This window comes from Vicia villosa, unplaced genomic scaffold, assembly GCF_029867415.1.
Source record: "Vicia villosa cultivar HV-30 ecotype Madison, WI unplaced genomic scaffold, Vvil1.0 ctg.002484F_1_1, whole genome shotgun sequence".
Classification (NCBI taxonomy): Eukaryota; Viridiplantae; Streptophyta; class Magnoliopsida; order Fabales; family Fabaceae; genus Vicia; species Vicia villosa.
The window spans coordinates 271590-288619 of record NW_026705941.1 but is presented as its reverse complement, the minus strand read 5'-3'; the positions used below and the strand labels follow the sequence as shown (position 1 = coordinate 288619).

Below are 17030 nucleotides of genomic sequence, written 5' to 3'. Positions count from 1 at the left end.
TTTCACGTTCCCGTTAATATTAATATTTTGATCAGTAACTTCATGTTCTTGCATAAAGAATACACAACACAGTGTCGATTGTCCAATGCAATAAAGTTACTCACATTTACTTTCAACATATTAACATCGCTTCCCGTTAATATTTAATATTTTAATTAATAATTCCATGTTCGCGTTAATTTTTAATAGTTTGATGAATAATTTCATGTTCCTGTTAATATACAATATTTTGATAAGTAACTTCATGTTTTCGTTAATATCTATAAAAATATTTAAATCAATAGTAAATTTATTCTTGTTATTATTCAATATTTAATTAAATGTGTTAATATCAGTACCATATACGCGTACCATATAAGTACCCGTGTGTATCTGTACTATATTATTTTGTATTTTGATGAAATTGATCCGTTAAAATTTTAATTTTAATATTTCAATTATTTTATATTATATATAGATAAATATATATATTGATCATTGATGAACTTATTCGATTAAAAGTTTAAATTTTATAAATAGAAAACAAATAGAGTATTTAAACAAATATTAATACTCAATTTAGTGGAATTAATTTTTTGTAAAAATTAATATAATATATAAAAATTAATGATAACTTAAAACGTGTGATAATAATTTTAGTTAAATATAATATAAAACACAATTACAACCATAATATATAGTACTATTCTACCATCGATTTTGAGGATCTATTAGACAAATGTGTAGAATTCTCGAAACTGGTTTCGCGGAAAGCGCTATAATTATTTTTTGTCGGATTTTGTCTCATTTTCTTCGTGTAATCAGGTTGGAGAATCCTTAGTTCTCCTGTTAATATATCATTGCTTGAAAAAAAAATTAAAATATTAATTATAGAGTTAAGATCTAAAATGAAGCTGAAAAAAAATTAAAATATTAATTATAGAGTTATGATCCAAAACGAAGTTGATATCATATCCACTCAAATATGTCAATATTAAAAACTTAAATTAAAGGTATTATCCATTGGTTAATTTGATGTACCAAATCTGTTGACTTGCTTTATTTTATCTTGAAGTTGCGAATTTACGCAGGCTTTTATTTGATATGTCTGAATTCTATATTTACCAATTCCATCAAAGTGGTAAATATATTGACTAAAGTTTGATAACTTAAGTTGTACCAAAAAAAGTCTTAAAATTAAGTGTACCATAAGTCGGTTAGTGGCATAACATAATGATATCGATGTGAGTTTTTGAATACAAAAGTTGTAGGATAATTTAACTTTGATAGTACAATTAATCTTTAAATTGAAAAAAATATGTTTCTATTATAAAAGTATCAATTACATCTTAGTAGAACATGCATTGAATGTGATATATCAATAAAAAATTGGGATGTCATTTCCAAATCCCATATTATCCATGCAGTTTCTATCATAGATGAAAGATTTTATAAACTATCTTTATTGTTACGGATCTTTGTAGGGAAAGACTTCTCTCAGTAGATACTTAAAGACTTCACTCAGCAGATGCTTAAAGACTTCTCTTACCAGAGCAACAAAGAATCGAGCTATAACATGTGAAGATTTGATTAGCTTATGTTGCATCCATGATTTTCTTACTACCATTCGTTCCGCAAAATGGTTGCCGGCAGAAAGTATTCCAATGAAGGGCTCAACATTCTTATCGAGAATAGGTGGAGCTTTCCATTGAGGAAGTAATTCTAGATGCATCTGTGGTGCAGAAACTGGATGTGATGTTGGTAAAGAAGCAGCATATATAGAGTGCACATCGATATCCCTTTTAATAGATAGACCGGTAGCATCCTTAAGAGAGAAGCCCTGAGAATATGAATATAACATACAACGATTTAGAGACTTCTTCTGCATTTGAAAAATAAATGTAGAAAAATGTCGATTGTACCTACCGTGCGATAGGGAAAAGATGTCTCGTGCTTTCCGTCCACAATAACATGGTAACCTTCCAAGCCAGCAGTTAAAGTGAGAACAAATAATCTTCCTTCTGCGAAAGGGTATGTCCAATCTAAAGTGATGTTGTGTTCCTGCCCTATCAGTCTAGGTAACCACCATGTTGCGTTAGACTCCTCTGAATGACTATCTTCATCGCGAATCCACTTTTCACATTTTACCTATCCATCAATTTCACAAAGCAAAATTTTTAACTAAAAGATGAGCGACGTTCCTTAGAAGTAACATGTTGAAGATGTTCCTTAGAAGTAACATGTTGAAGAGAAAAATCGCTCATAAGCAATTACACATTCACAAATGAGAGCACAACGCATCTTTGTGTATATTATGCAAACCCTTATAACTATATTTTGTTCAATGCCATTAGAAATAAAAGATGCACTGGTAGTAAACAGAAGTTCAAAATAACAGATACAACCACCATGTCATGATTCTTAAGTTTCCACAATCACATTACAACTTTAACTTAGCCACAATAGCAATAATTTTCTACAATTTAGCAAAGCAACATTTTCCAAAATCACATCACAAGCTTACAACTACAACTGTGGCAACAATTGCAGTGAATTTATGCACTTTTTGTAACCGCAAAGCAAACTAAATCTAAAACCATGACAACAGAAGCAACAAAAAATTTCTAAGCTTAAAATGAGAAACATTGAAATCAATTATTTGAGCTTATCTACTTGCACGCTCACTTGCAACTGCAAAGCAGACTTAATCTAAAACCATGAGAACAACAAAAAAAGTTCTAAGCTTAAAATTAGAATAACTTAAAAGGAAGAATACCTCACTCCAATAATTTCTTAACCCAATTAACCATAATCCCTCTGATGAAATTCGGTCTGCTGCTATCCTCCATTTGTTTCAAATATCACCAAGTACAAATATTTCATAGAAATAACTTAAAAGGAAGCATACCTCAGCCATTTCATTTCTACACGTTCTCCACAGCCAACGTAAATAACAGTATCAGAATTTGAATACTGTCAAAAAGGCGGAAAGGGAAGAATTAAGAGGTCAGCTGAATTTTTGAAAAAATTTATAATGACATCACCATTGTGCATTGACCTCAAACAGGGAGGTGCTTTCTTTGCTTTACCTCAATGGCCAGGTCTTAAGTGGACATGCTGATGGAACTATCAAGGTAGAGTATCCTAAAAATCAGAAACATCGCGTTTGTGTGTATGTGTAAGAACTTCATAATAATAACAAATGAAGTAGAAAGATAATTCTATGTTTATCAATATGTTCAGAGGTCCTAATTTCAAAATTCTGATTAAAGTATGATCCTACCTACCAGGATAATCTTTAAATGACAGTTGAGCTGGGATCATGGTTTCTAGCTGAATACATATGACCAAGCAGAACACATATATCAGCATACTTCCAATCATGAAGGCCAAAAATACTTTGACAAATCAAAAAAGAATTACCTTTAAAGACCTCAAAGCAGCAATTCCATTGGCATAATCATAAATTTTATTGGCAAAGGGATCATAAAATAATCTGCTTTCACATTCAGAAATAGATTAACACGACAGTCAGGAATAAAAGAACTCCTTATTCCTGCCACATGATGACAACAATATAAAAAAATATCATTATCAATTCATTTTGTTTCCTCTTGATCTATCATAAGCCCTTTGTCACCGTCATACCTCGTTTGCAACTTAAGCATTAGAAATCCATGCTTCCTTCAATATAGAAATCTTTCAAATATTATTTACCGTAATCCGAGGACCATGTGTCGTGCAGCATAATCTGTCAAGTTTGGGGAATGAACATTATCGGACATCAGACAACGATGGTTAAATAAAGTATTACTATTTCAATGAAGAAAAGTTCAACTGGAACATTTTTCCTTTGATGGCTAGCATTCATAATCACAAGATATAAAAAGAAATTTTGTTTCAACAGAACTTACACCATTTACAGGTTGAGTTAGACCTTATTTGAATCCCTGATTTGAGCAATAACAGTTTCAAAACTAAATTAAACTAACAGTTAACCATTTCAGAAAATAAACTCTAACTAACCTTCATTTTCTCCAACTGTTATTAACCCTTATAAACTCTGCATCCAATAACTCCATATCATCGCATTCAGTCGGTAATCCATTACAATAAACTGCACAGAATCAGGACGTGCTACCTGCACAAAACAGGTTACAACTCAGCTTCTCCTCCCATTTATAAGCCTGCATAACAAAAATTAAACACATCCAGCAGTCTAAAGAACAAAAATAGAGAGGATCATGGTGTTAATGAGTGAGGAGATTGATCCGAGACATGGGAAAAGAGAGAGAATAGTGATTGTAATGAGTGAGGATCGCCTTCTCAAATGAAATCTCACGGTTTGCAAATGGGAGGGAGGTAGAAGGGTTGGAATGAGAAAATTCCAATTTTGAAACCGCAAGTAGGAAGTGTGTGATTGTGTATATATTTATAAATCATTCATGACTTAATGAGATGACACAAAACATGTTTACATGAAAACATAATTCAGATTTGATGATTAAATATTTTCTTCTTATATTACAATCCAATTTCCAACAATCCTCTGTACATTTGGAATCATTTACCATTTGGAAGTGATTAAAATAAGGAAGAAAAAAAGCCAATTGGACTAACCTGTATGTTACATTCTTGTGGAATTCCACTTGTTCATTCACATTCAGCTCAATTGATTTCTCTTTTAAGATTTGTAGTCTATCTTCATCTGATTTATTTCTACAGCTGCTGACAAACTGGAGCATAGGTTTCGGCAAGCCGGGATCTAATCTCTTAATGGCAACTGAAAAGGCCTCAAGTTGGAGACTGTGAGCCTACAATAAATCAAATCATGTCAAGTATAAAACTGAATTTGAAGAGAGAATTGGTTCTGTAGTTCTATTATGATTTCCCTGCGGAAGCAATGTCATCACCTGAAGTAACATAAACTGTTTGCCAACATTAAAAAAAGTCATCAAAAGAAGAATCATCCTCTGAAACACCAGCGTCAGTTCCCGCTGATTGAGCAGTACATGTTCTTTTTGTTACAGAAGAAGGAAGATTGAATTTGATGTTAACCACACAAATGATAAACAACCAATAAATCCATAGAAATCAAGTATTAAAATTTGAAATCAATCTGAACACCGATATACCTGACACAGGATTTCTCCATTAAACATTGCCAAATTAATACCTGACACAGGATTTCTCCATTAAACATTGCCAAATCAATTTGTATTCAATTGCAACATCAATTGTGATAACCAACCAACAAATCCATAGAAATCAAGTATTAAAATTTGAAATCAATCTGAACACCGGTTGAAAAGGAATTCGATATACCTGACACAGGATTTCTCCATTAAACATTGCCAAATCAATTTGTATTCAATTGCAACATCAATTGTGACTTCACTGCTGAATTATGTTGATTCCTCTATTGGATGAATTGAACGTTGGCTTCGGAGTGGGGCAATCAGATTAACATTCTTTGATTTACCACTGAATTTACATCAAGACAGAGATTCATTAAGTTTATGAAAGAACAGTTTTAACAATTACATAATAGAATTGATGTAATGGTACCAGTTGTAAGTAAATACACTTATCTTTTTATCAGCAGTGCCGATTTAACCGGTTCGAAGACCCTTAGGTGATTTTGGTCGGAGACCCTTGTGACGGGAATTCGGTCTGTTGCTATCCTCCATTTGTTTCTGATTTTAGCCTCTAATTAAGCCCTGAAAAAGCCCTGAAAAAAATTAGGGATTAGAATTTATGATTTCCATACCTTGATTTAGATTCATCCATCATGTTGAAGTAAAAGCCCTGAAAAAGGAAGACGAAGAAGGAAGATGGAGAGGAAGCATATTGATAGATAGAAAGAACGGACCAGTGAGAGAGAAGGAGAAGAAGAAAGACAAACCATCACACAGTTAATGAGTCAGGAATGTGAATTGAAGAACCGTTTTCGAAATTGGAAGACAAACTGTTTATGTAACCGTGCGGAAGGATTTGTAGAAATCAAATAGAATGGAAGCAGATGGAGGCTGACGTGGAATTTTATGGAGTGACTTGCTGATGTGGATAGGCCAATTGAATAGGAAATGGTAGACTTTTCTTATATGATAGATTAGTATTTTAAAAAATTTATTGAGTATCATTTGCATTTAAGATTTTAAAATATAAAAATACTACATTTTATTAAACATTTAAATAACATTTAAAATGAAATTTAAATATAAAGATTTAATATAAATATAAAAATTTAAATAATTATTAAAATGATTTTTTTTAATTTTTTTAATTTTTTAAATTAAAATAAAATAAGAAAGAATTTTATGAGTTTTATTTTTAAATATATTATTACTATATATTGTTAAATATTTTTTTAAAAAACACATAGATAATTGACATTATATCACATTTTATCTATAATAAAATATTTATACTTATAATAAAATATTTATGATGTGATTAGATATACAATAAAAATAGCATTATTAATTACCTAATTGTTATTAATATTTTTCATTGTTAATTTAGTTATTATTTGAAACTTTTATTTATTATTTAGCTCTATCCAATTTTTAACATTCCAAGAATATACCATAAGTGTTGTTATTGCATTATTATTCAAAATTCATTAGTGAGTGTCTATCATTATTGCATTTAAGATTTAAAATATGAAACTGATATATTTAACCCTATTAAATTCCATTGATTTAAAAAAAACTATAAATATGGTAATACGTTTATTAATTACTCGTTATTACACATTAGTATTTTAAAAAATTATTGAGTATCATTATGCATTCAAGATTTTATAAATATAAAAATGATACATTTTATTAAACATTTATGGTGACGCCGATTTTAAAGGTGTGGAAGAATCAAGTCAGAATAATGAAAAATATGTACTTTCTAATTATGGAGATAAATTAGGAAGGATATGATTGAAGACCTATTTTTGTGCAGAAGTTTCTGCTGATTTGTAACAGCTGATACGTTGTGATTTAAAAGCCAAATCCAGTTGGAAAAAAGGTTATAAATATAAGCATTATAACCTAGAAAAGTAATGAGCCGGAGATGTAAAGGTTTCTTTTATTAGGGTTGAGTCTGTAAGCCACTCTCTAGAGAGTTAGCGTGTGTGAGCCTCTCGAGTATCATGTTGACAGGAGAGTAGAACTGATGTTTAGAGTTGTAATTATCTATTGTTCATTCTTAAGCTTTTAGGCATAGAATGTTTATTGTTCTTGAATGAAGCTTTTAAGCAACTCTAAGTATTGTTCTTAGTCAAGAGTCTTGGATAGGTATTTTCATGGAAGTGAGTCTTCCTGTTTTATTCTAAGTGTTTGGAAGTATCCAATTATGGTTTGTGGTTGAAGGGGAGTTGAGGAGGGCCTTATACCTAGGTGAGTCTTAGGTAGAAAGTTAAGTTGGATAGTGATTAAGTGAGAAAGTAGTAAACCGGAGGTTGTATACGTGTGAACTGGAGGTTGTTTTCATAGTACTTTGAATTGATACTATCAAAGTAAACTTTATCCCTGGCTTAGTAGCCCCCATAATAGGTGTTATTGTACACCGAACTGGGTAAATAATTGGGTGAGTTGTTTACTTTTCAACTGTGTATATTTATTTTTACCTTGCCTATGTGTTGTGTTCATATCATATGTAGCAACATGTCATAGGATATATGAAGTATGATATACCAGAATTTCAATTGGTATTAGAGTTGAGATCTTGTTCTGTATCTGGGTGAGATCTTGGGAAGATACTTTTTGGTTCATGGGCAACGAATGAGGCTTCTACTAAAAAGGTGTATGAACTTGGAAAATTCATACTGTTATTAGAGCATTGTGTACTTGGGAAAGGGTGTGCGTTGGTCCTGTCTGAAGTTGTTCAGGCTTGTTGTTTTGTTGTCTCTTGGATTACGGTGCTACTTGTGTGCAAGAGTGTATATGTGTGCATGAAGAAGGTTGAGAAACTCTTGTTTTGTGTTCCACTGCATTGTATCTGATATAACCCTGGTTCTTCATGGTGTCTCTGTGTTGAGACTTCAGAATGATATGTTCTTGGAATACCAATATGGAAAGGACATTAGAGTCTTGTCTCCTCAACAAGGTTATTCCTTGATGTTGTGATATGTGGCAGGTTTCTCCAACCAGATTATTAAAGTTTCCAAATATACTTAAGGGTCACCTCAAGTCCACCCATAAAGGCACTTATCAATAAGTTTGATAAGAATCTGAAGAAAAGTTGGTCGATGGTGATCATATATATCAGCATGGATATTCCTAGTGTTTGACTAAATTAGGAAAGTGATCCTGACTTTACTGGTGTTGGAAGATGAACTTCCATTGAAGACCTTGAAGGTGATCAAGGATTGTATTGTGTTCCGTGAGAAGGAAACTGACGCTCTACTAGATGTTGGAACATCATATTAGCAAGTGTGTAGATTCCTATTTCATAGCAGATGCTTTGGGTGCTAAACAAATGTGTATTGATCACATATGCTTAGAACCTTCTCCTGATTTGGATTAGGAGGCATCAGGGGTGTGTATCTAAGAAGTTTCTATCCATGAAACACATCTTAGATAATAATGCTGATCAAGGAATGATCAACATGTTATTTACTCTTGAGGTCAAGCTCAATTGTCAAGGACATTCTGCCTGGCATCTAGAAATTCTTTTCAAAGGAGCCAGATTTGTGTGATCTTGTTCAAGTGGAGCAAGTTCTGATTGAGTTGGTACAAGGGAGTAATATGTGTGCACTAACCACTGGCTGAGCTGCTATTAAGGAGGAGAAGTTATGATTCTTAAGATGTTCTTAGCAGTTATCGAGAGGGATTCACTGATGGTATGAAGGTGGAAGACCTTGAAGAAATATCAGATATAGTGTCTTGACATCCTTGTGCTGAGAACTTGTGTATCTCGATATGTCTGGTTGGTGGTTGTTCATAAACTGGATAGAGGTTGTTTGCTCAAACTTGGTATGCTTATCAAGTCTATGAGAGCATGGAACTTATGTTTTGTTATGGTGGAAATTCATCCAAGGGATTGTTGGCAGTAAAGACGTATCAACCTAAGTGGTTAACTGGTGTTTGGTTGTTGTTGAAGTGTCATCCGAATTACCTAGGATGAGCATTTTAGAATTTTGAGTTGGTAGGACTTTTAGGGACCAAAGGATCATGGTTCTTAAGAAATAAAGATTAAAGGGCATCCGTGTGGCTTGAAGGTTTGTGCGAAGTAGACATATTTTGAACAATCTGCTTGTGACCTATAAGGATCATTCAATGCCATGGTTGCTGTAGTCTGCTCCATATATCTGTTAGAGGGAATCTCCTCTTTAGTTGCAGAAGGATGGCATCTTACATCTCAAAGTCTGACTAACATGGTGGTTATAAGGAGAAGGTCCTTGAGGTGTGTAATATGCAGTTTACTACATATATTTGATTGGTTTGATCCTGAAAATTGATTAGCTGATGGTTTGTTCTAGTATGGTTCTCTTATGCAAAAGCTATGTAGGGATTACTATGGGTGTTGGTGATATCCATGTGATGGAGATTGATGTCCAAATTAATGTTGAAACATCATCTCAAGGGTTGATTGTCCAGGAAAGGAAGTTGTTCTGAAGATCGTGGTGGAGTATGAAGACAAGTCACTGGCCTAATCTGGCATAGTGTTATTATGAATATATATCACGTATGTTGGTCACGAGGAAGAATCCTCTTATACTGGTGGTGTACTAAATAAGGATATCAGACCTTGTGTGTGAAGGTAGTCTTATTTGTTGATTGCACCCCCAAGATAAGGTGTGAAGAAAATAACATGAGAAAATGTTCTTTTAATGAAGGTATGCATGTGACTGATTGCAAATACTTTAACGGGAGCTGAGTACTTGTCCGAGGTGTATGTGCAAGTCTGCATTTTGAACACTATGTTTCAAAAATTATTTGAGAGTTTATTTCTCTCTGTGGTATTCAGGTGTGTGTTAACCTGCATGAACTGAATTGGTTGTGTTTTATTGGGAGCTTCGTCAAATACTTCTATGTAAAAGATTAGTCCTTTGGATAATGATTTTTCTTGAGAGATGCTTGGGATTGTGCATGTGGAGTTAGGTGCTCAAGCATTACTGTCAGAAGAGGAATTTCTGATTGTGTGGATTAGAATATGGAGACTCTAATCTTGTCTACAATAGTATATTTGACAATTGCATTACTACTTTGTTGAAAACTCTACAAGTATCAACAATTGCTAGTGGATGTAAGGGTAGAGGAATGTTTTCAAACAATGTGATCTGATCAGGATACTTTTTTAAGATGTTTCTCTTCTACTACAAGTAACTCTACAAGAATTTATGGAAAAGTGATTTCTTGTGAAGCAAGGAAACAAATTGTTTGGGCTTTGTAAGTGAAGTCAAACCAAGAGTGTGTGACATCATAAACACCCAAAGAGTGATGACAACCTGTATGGATTTGTAAGGACATTTATCATGTGTCCTTGTCTTAATGGAGAAGTAAGAGGGTTGGATATGGTCTCAAGGAGCTTGTAAAGTTATAGCCCTCCACTATGAGCAAGTGAAAGCTTTCAGGTGTGCTCATCTGGTGATTAATTGGTTATGATCAACAAGAGCATTGTTTATCCATGACAAGGGGGGTGAAGCTCTGATGTCTTGATGAGAGTATGCTTAAACTCCAGTGGAAGACTATGTATTTATGTTTCAAGAACATATAAATATTTATGTGAAACATAGTATCTTTTGGCTGAAGATGTAATGGAGAAGGCGAACAATGTTTGATCGAATGTCAGGACATCATGCATGACATGTTTCCTTTGTGACTATTGATTGCGACTTTAATGTCTATCTGATTTACTGATTGCAAGTGCACAACCTATCGCGTAGTTTTAAAAGATATCGAACCCACAAGGACTAATAGTCAAGCTAATGCTATCGAGTTGTTACTATGTTTAGCTAAGGCGAATGATTTTTATCGAAGAAGGAAAATAACGCTTCTTAAAGAAATAAAAGTTTAGAAAATAAGAGCTTACATCGGAATTCAACACACTTGTATAACTCTCATCCTCACTGTCACTAGAGCTTACATCGACATTCAAAACACTTGTATTAGTTTGACCAGTCTCTATCCCATCATGCACCTCACCAACATCATTTAATCCCCCACCAACATTAACATCACTACCCTGATCATCATTCAACCCCTGACCCTCATCATCATTCTACCTTTCCACCTCATCATCATTCAACTCCTCACCAACAATAACATCACTGCCCTGATCATTATGCACATTATCCCCCTAACTAATTCATCATAAAATTTTGAAATCAAATCTTCATTCCCAAGATTTACAATGTCCTCATCATTTAAGAGGACCCTCAAAATACTCTGGTTGGGATCGAGGATGTTGTATATAAACATCAACACTTAAGTGGGGTCCTTATAATAAATTGTATATACTTCACTATAACCTATTTCCTTCACTATACCTACCAACTCAATGTAAATCCACTTATCAACATCAATTTTTAAGTCATCACATTTTGTTCTTGTGTAAAAAACTTAAGTATGGTAAAGCTTGCCCTCAGGGATGAAGGAAGCTATAAAAACGGTGATGTTTATGAGTAGCTTTGGGGATTTGGAAGCAGTGTACTATACACTTTGTTCTAAGAGAAGTGTCTTGTTTATCCCTCTGTTGGGAGTCCCTTTTATAGCTTTATTTGGTCCTTAAAATCTCATTAAAGAGGTGTCTTTTGGAATTCTATCGTTACATACGTTAGCTCTGTCTTTAATATGAGATTATTGATGGCACATTCAATCATCAGATTATAGTCGGCTTGTACGTAACAACTAGGCATTACGTTCGGGCTGTATCATGACCCTCTGTGTGCCTTTGGTACGCGACCTATGCAGCCGACTAGGGTACCCGATCCATCTTGAGAATAGTCCTCGGCCGATGTATAAATGTATGTTTACTTAGTATTCGATCCAGGTCGCGACCTTATAAGAATCCCGAGTATGGAACACATTTCATCCTTCATACACAGTATGTTCACTATCCATAAACTCACCACCATGATAAATTTTCAAATTTAAGTATTCATCCATTTTTACCTAAGTCTAAAAAATTTAAAATTAGAAAAGGGGGCGAAAACCTTAAAATCCTAACAACAATAATACATAACATTGATGCATGAACACAAAATAAGATTGACTTTCCTAAAAGTGTAAAACAAGAAAATATTTCATTGATTCATGAACTCAACATTACATTGAAAACCCTAACATCCAAACACTAAAAAACCCTAACATTTCATTGATACATGAACACAATGTAACACTAAAAACCCTAAAATTGTAAAAGTTCATTTCTACAAGAACACCACATAACATTTAAAACTCTAAAATCTAAAACAAATAAACTAATTCTAACCGTATGAAAAGGTCCTTCAACTGCATACGTACCTTCGATTTCACCTTCAATCGTCGTCTCCTTCACTCATTTCAACCTTCGATTACACTTTCAACTTCGCCTTCAAAGCTTCTTCAAATATGGTTGCCTTCTTCACAATCGCCTTTAAAGCTTCGCAGTCACCTTCTTCAAACGTTTGTCTGCTAAGGTTAGAAAATGAGAACGAAATGAATTGAGAATACATTTAACTTCCCTTAATGTGTACATCAGATTATTTTTCTCCACATCAGCGTTTAATTTTCACATCAGTGTTATTTGACAATTTAATTTGATTTTGACTAACGAATCTAACAGAAATGACAAACGTTGCACATTATGAATAAACAAAGAATCAAATTGATCATTTTAAAATAAAATTAACCAAAATGAATCCGTTGTTATGACTTTTTTTAACTTCCCCTCATTTTTAAGAGGATAGTTGATTTTCTTCATCTCATGAAGTTGTTGAAGTTGCCTATATGTTTCACAAATATATTACTAGTAATTTTTATTTTAAATACTATAATCATTTAAAGTAATTTTGGTTTGTTTAATCAATATTTGAATTATATCATTTTTAAAAAGGTTAAGTATGTTTTTTTTCTATAAATATCTCAAATTTTATTTTTAGTCTCTATTAAAAAAATGACATATTTTGGTCCCCATAAAATTATTATGCACGTAATTTTACTCCCTACTGTTAAACCGATGTGTATTTTTGAATGATTATTTTACAGACATGTTTAGAACGTTATAAAAAATTCCTTGAAATAAAAGAAACTAAAATTTAATTTCTAAGTCGATATTTACATTATTTTTATCATTATCTTTTAAATTTTAAAAAATTCATATTTAATTTTTTTCATTATAAAAATTCTATGATTTGGTAAAGAAATATTTTTTAATATTTTAAACACATATGAAAAAAATTATTCAAAAATTTAAAATTTTAAAGATAATTAAACAATTTTCAAATTTTTAAAAAATAGCAGGACTAAAACTATATGCATAAAAATTTTATAAGGATTAAAATACTTCACTTTTTAATAAGAATTAAAAATAAAATTAAAAATATTTATAGGAATCAAAAAATATTTAACCCTTTTTAAAACACATTGAGGTTAAAGGTAGTGCACTGACAGTGTAAAAAAGTTTTACACTGTCATCCAATAGAAACAAATCGTTTTGCCATGTCATATAAGTTTTTTTAAAATTACAGTCTGACTTGTCCTGATTCATAGTCGTGATTGGTTGACAATTTTTTACACTGTCAGTGCATCACCCATTTTCTCAAATACATTTGTCTAATTCAATATATTGCATTTATAAAACTATATTTTATTATAAATATTAAATTACAATAATTATATTTATTCGTGGGAACACAATATCTAATTAGTTGATGCCAAATATAGTACATTTTTTTAACGAGGTTTTTGTGACTTAAAGAAAAAGCATTAGAAGTTAGATATGAAAGGTGAGAAGATGGAGGAGCTAAGAGCAGTATATTGGTAATGTGATAATTGTCTGTACATCTAATTTATCTCCCAAAACAGTTGACCTTTGTGTTTTCTCTGGGAAACACTTGAGAAAGACACCACACCTCACCAATCTTCAATTTACAAAATAAACAACAACTACAAACGCGTCTCTTTAATTCATTCACATTATTAAACTCAAATTCAAACTCAAACTACAACTCAAACGCAACCAAAACGATGTCGTTAGAGGAAGAGGAAGAGGCTTTCGAGCACACGCTACTGGTGGTACGCGAAGTCGCCGTCTACAAGATCCCGCCGCGCACTACCTCCGGCGGCTACAAGTGCGGCGAGTGGCTTCAATCCGATAAGATCTGGTCGGGACGCCTCCGGGTAGTATCACGCCGGGACCGATGTGAGATCCGGTTAGAAGATCCAAACTCCGGCGATCTCTTCGCCGCGTGCTTCGTCTTCCCCGGTCAGCGTGAGGGTTCTGTAGAACCGGTTCTCGATTCGTCTCGTTACTTTGTCCTTAAGATCGAAGATGGTCAAGGTAAGCACGCATTCATTGGATTAGGGTTCACGGAGAGGAATGAAGCTTTTGATTTCAATGTTGCGTTATCTGATCATGAAAAGTATGTCCGGCGAGAGCATGATAAGGAGTCCGGTAACGCCGATGCCGGAGAGGACTCTCAGATCGACATTCACCCTGCTGTAAATCATAGGCTCAAGGTCTTTTCTCTTACCAGATTCTGTAATCAATCTAATTCTCTTCAGATTGTGTAGTTGAACTAGAATTTATAGTCTTGCTTGTTATCATGATGATGATTTATTTCCAATTTTCAGTTCAAAAAAATACATTCTTATCAAAATCTTAGTGTGATCAGTTTATTTTTAGCTTGTATTGATAATACATTTAGATCAGATGGTACAAAATAATTATGTGGTAAAGAGAGTAGATTTGGTGAAATGAAGTCAACTAACTAGAGGTAGAGGAAAATAACTAGAGATAGAGGAAGATCTCGAAAAACTATAAGAAAGTATCTCGAGATAAACGATTTGGATAGAAGCATGGTCCTGGATAGAATATTATATCAAAAGTTGATTCATGTAGTTGACCCCACTTAGGGTGATAAGACTTTGTTGTTGTTGTTGTATTGATAATAGATGTAGTTGTTGTGTAATTTTAAGAAGTGTTAGTTGTTGAGCCATAGTCAATGAAGCATGGTTCAACTCAATGTTGGCGATAGGTGGAATCGCCAAAATTTGGATGGATTTACTTTCTCTTGTCCATGTTTTTATATCTCTCCCTATGAATCCTGGCTTTTTCTATAGTTGAATTATTTGTCAATTGGCCTGTAGGAGGGGGAAACCATCAGGATTAATGTGAAGCATAAGGTGGCTGGTGGAGCTGGCATGCTTTCCGCTGCTGGCCTAACGGGTGTGCATGTTGCAACACCAAAGCCGAAAGTATTAAACCTTGCTCCCCCACCAAGTGGTACAGGGAAAATCAGATCTGCTCTTCCACCGCCACCAAATGATCCTGTTGCTGCCCGGATTGCTTCTACCACTCTCGGATCTAGTGTTAAAGGGACACACGAAGGCGAGAGACATAGTACTAATGATTCTCTATCCGATCTTTCTCAATTACAGGTATGCTGCTCCTGCTCATTCCTTAGAGCCTTTCCTTTTTGCATAATTGTATATTTTAGAGCTTGAAAAATTATTGCACAGATGGATAAGCAAATTTCTTTTAGACAGTTTGAAAGTTTTTCTGAAAAAATCTAATTTTGATACTTAGGTTGGAACTAATTTATCTTTATATTTTCATTGTTGCTATCTTAATGTTGTATACCCCAAATGCCATGTTCTTGTTACCTTCTTTTTTTCGAAGCAACATAACAGCACAGTGGTGCTAATTACTCTACTAATTAAGTTAAATAGTCAACACTCATTAATAAGAATATCAAATGCATTTCTTTGTCTATGCATATAAATAGTATAATACTGTATAATAATTCTGGACGTATTATTTATTGAACTATAGTTTCCTATCCTGGTTATGACTCTAGATTTCTACATAAAGTTTCTTATCTGTAAAACTGGCAATTATATTGGTTATCCATATCCGTGATCATGTGTATTTCCAGTTTAGTTTTCCTAAATGGGTTGTACTTACTCACTGTCTATAATAAATCATCTCAAACGTATTTCATGTTTGCATTTACAGAAGAATCTTCCCTCGTCAACTACTCCTGGGTCAACCGCTGCTTCAGGATGGGCAGCCTTCTAGGCTTTTATTATTCTCTGATTTATTTTTGGAATTCATCATTTTGAGAAAAGAAATAGTGGAGGAAGCGGAAGAAAGATGTGTGTCGTAAGTATAGTTGGCGCTAGATACTGAGTGATACTGAGTAATCTGATTGCTCGAGGAATGTCCTGGAAATATTAATGTTTTCCTTGGTTTGTAATAACAGGTTTCTATATCCATATAAAAGTAATTTCTCCCTTGATTTCTCCCAATCTTTCTTGCTTATGGTGTCTTTACGATTGCTTATGGTGTCCTTATGAGTATCTTGCCCAAAGCAAAGGAGTATTCCTGATGCATTTCATCAACCATATATACTCTATCATTTCTTAGTATTCCTGATGCATTTCATCAACCATATATACTCTCATTTTCTTATCATGATGAGACCACATTTTAAATGTTTTCTTTTCCGAACTGTGGGAGAATATTATTGTCAATGTATAACTGTAACTATTATTGTTTTTACTCTATAACAATGGCATATATGTGGTGCTACGGGGATTGACACTCATTTGAATTGGGAATATTTTAGTTTTACTGCCGAAATTATACCAAAAAAAGAAAAGAGAGTATACTTGGTTTTATTTTGCAATGCTTTAACCATCTCAGCTTGGACTTCTGTCATTAGAGTGTATACTCCCTTTGTCTGTTATAAGAATGTATATATAATCCCTTTGTCTCTAATTATAAGACCTACCTTTCTTTAATGTTTTTTTTTTTTAAATTTTCACACGCATTAATCATTTTTAATACTATTTCTGTTAACTTTGTATTTTAAAAATAAAATTTTGTTTTCTCTCTCCTATCTAAAA

General features: G+C 33.2%; 2 protein-coding genes across 2 annotated transcripts; one reads left to right on the top strand and one right to left on the bottom strand.

The window, feature by feature from the left end:
- Positions 1 to 1280: 1280 nt before the first annotated feature.
- LOC131638929 (hydroxyproline O-galactosyltransferase GALT5-like) lies at positions 1281 to 5141 on the bottom strand. The gene is made up of 8 exons (XM_058909459.1): positions 5115 to 5141; positions 4893 to 4907; positions 4600 to 4793; positions 3403 to 3475; positions 2888 to 2952; positions 2756 to 2822; positions 1906 to 2127; positions 1281 to 1819 (listed from the first exon to the last, which is right to left on the bottom strand). The coding sequence occupies exons 1-8, from the start codon at positions 5139 to 5141 to the stop codon at positions 1448 to 1450; spliced, it is 1035 nt and encodes a 344-aa protein (XP_058765442.1). The 3' UTR covers positions 1281 to 1447.
- An 8752-nt stretch (positions 5142 to 13893) lies between these two features.
- LOC131638912 (uncharacterized protein At1g03900) lies at positions 13894 to 16430 on the top strand. Its single transcript, XM_058909442.1, has 3 exons — positions 13894 to 14639; positions 15270 to 15560; positions 16138 to 16430. The coding sequence occupies exons 1-3, from the start codon at positions 14148 to 14150 to the stop codon at positions 16198 to 16200; spliced, it is 846 nt and encodes a 281-aa protein (XP_058765425.1). The 5' UTR covers positions 13894 to 14147; the 3' UTR covers positions 16201 to 16430.
- Positions 16431 to 17030: the final 600 nt, after the last annotated feature.